This window comes from Cyprinodon variegatus, unplaced genomic scaffold (assembly GCF_000732505.1).
Source record: "Cyprinodon variegatus isolate N-32 unplaced genomic scaffold, C_variegatus-1.0 Scaffold5461, whole genome shotgun sequence".
NCBI lineage: Eukaryota > Metazoa > Chordata > Actinopteri > Cyprinodontiformes > Cyprinodontidae > Cyprinodon > Cyprinodon variegatus.
Window position 1 is genome coordinate 1 of NW_015155914.1, and position 1833 is coordinate 1833.

Consider the following 1833-nt stretch of genomic DNA (forward strand, 5'->3'; position numbering starts at 1 on the left):
ATCCTGTACCCTTTCGTAAACATTTCCAGTAAGTCCACCATCTTTTCCAGTCACCATTTATCCAGGGTCAGGGGGTCGTGGTATGAGACGTTGATGGAGATGTTTTCTCCAGAGCTCTCCAATTTTCCCTTCAGTGTGAAGCATTACCTTTCACTAAGGAGGGAACAGATGGAGTTTGGCCAAAACACTTCTCTTTCTGAGAAGCAATTACCTTGTTTATGTGCCTATTTAAAATCTTCATCATCCATAAGTTCAGATGGTAACTGATTTTCTCAGCTATAGTCAGATAAATAGAACTAAACATCATAATCTCCTGTCAGTCCTGTTGCATTGAGGTCTGATGATTCCTGCTTTGTCATTGAAGACGGTTATGTTGGCCTACTGAGAATTGTTTTTTCTGTCTCCTTCACAGATTCCCAAAGAGGTCAGTGATTCAACCTGTCATTTATTTTCCCATATTTGCTTTTGGGCTTCATGTTGATGACTCTCCATCCGCCAATCCTGTAGTTCCAAGGTTCTGCAGGTGTCCACATGAAGAAGGATTTCTTCCTGCGCCGCTCTTCCTGCGCTCGCTCCGAGACCTTCATCAACCTTCGAGAGGTGAGCTCCAGGTTCCGCCTTCCTCCAGGAGAGTACCTGATCGTCCCATCTACGTTTGAGCCCTCCAAGGAGGGGGACTTTGTCCTGAGAGTTTTCACTGAAAAGCAGTCCGAGACAGAGTGAGTCTGTGTGAACCATGGAGAAAATCTGGATCTGCGGTTCAGTCTTCTCTTAGTTACGTTTATTTGAATCTCTTTGCAGGGACATGGATGATGTCGTTGTTACAAACCTGGACGAGGAGGTGAGAGCGGAGGTTGCTAATTCTTGGAGATGGTTCGTTTGTTGATGTTGTCTTAATGTGTCTGTCGCTGTCCACAGGAGGAAGTCACCGAAAGAGACATCGATGACTCCTTTAGGTCCATGTTTGCTCAGCTTTCTGGAGACGTGAGTTCAGTTTCAGGAGCGTCTCTGATGTCCTACCAGTCTTTGTTTCAGGTCTGAGTAGTCTTTCTTTTTAAAGGACATGGAGATCTCAGTGCGTGAGCTCAGAACCATCCTCAACAGAGTGGTCTCCAAACGTGAGTCACTTTAAAATCTGATGATTGAGAGTGATTGAGCCAATCGCAGTCAGGCTCAAGATAACAGTATTGACCCTGTTGATGCAGAACATCCTGTTAAAGATTTATCTGACCATAGAGGACTGAGGAGATTGGTCTGCAGGCCTTCTGATTCCACTTCATCCATTACAGTTTCCCCCAGAGTCAAACTGCACTCTGAAGTTCATTGGTGTTAAGGTCTCAGGTTCCACTGTGTTAAGATGCTTCTTGTTTTGTGGTTGTCTTTACAGACAGAGACCTACAGACCGATGGATTCAGCATGGAGTCCTGCAGGGCCATGGTCAGCCTCATGGATGTATCCTCCCTCAAAGAGACCAGAATCACTTCTGACTCAATCTAAACCAGCTATAGGCTGGGTCAGACCTGCGTTCAGTCAGTGTGAAAGCACACATTAACTCAGTCTGGGTTCAGTAGAAGAATCTCTCCTCCTTTTTTAGAGGTTTATGTTTTGCTTTGGGTTGGCTGGACCTTAATGGGACCTCAGAAAGATGGCAGTGCTCGGCTCGGACTGGTGGAGTTTCAGATCCTTTGGAACAAGATTAAGAAGTGGTTGGTGAGTTGATGGTGAAGTCAGGCTGGTTCTGACTTAAAGGAATAGTACACCCAAAACATGATTAGCCTTCATTTTCTACTCACCCCCATGCTGAACAACACTCTGGAGTACTTTTTTGATATC

At 45.2% G+C, this 1833-nt stretch overlaps 1 protein-coding gene across 1 annotated transcript; it reads left to right on the plus strand.

Moving 5' to 3' along the window:
* The first annotated feature begins 410 nt into the window (after positions 1-410).
* Positions 411-1734, plus strand: LOC107081484 (calpain-1 catalytic subunit-like). Its single transcript, XM_015369651.1, has 6 exons — positions 411-424; positions 508-719; positions 802-984; positions 1061-1118; positions 1388-1452; positions 1642-1734. The coding sequence occupies exons 3-6, from the start codon at positions 961-963 to the stop codon at positions 1717-1719; spliced, it is 225 nt and encodes a 74-aa protein (XP_015225137.1). The 5' UTR covers positions 411-424; positions 508-719; positions 802-960; the 3' UTR covers positions 1720-1734.
* The last annotated feature ends 99 nt before the right edge of the window (positions 1735-1833 follow it).

Coding starts and splice junctions, on each gene's coding strand:
- LOC107081484 (XM_015369651.1), top strand. CDS start 961: ATGTTTGCTCAGCTTTCTGGAGAC. Junction 985..1,060: donor TTGCTCAGCTTTCTGGAGAC/GTGAGTTCAGTT, acceptor TTCTTTTTAAAG/GACATGGAGATCTCAGTGCG. Junction 1,453..1,641: donor CCATGGTCAGCCTCATGGAT/GTATCCTCCCTC, acceptor ATGGGACCTCAG/AAAGATGGCAGTGCTCGGCT.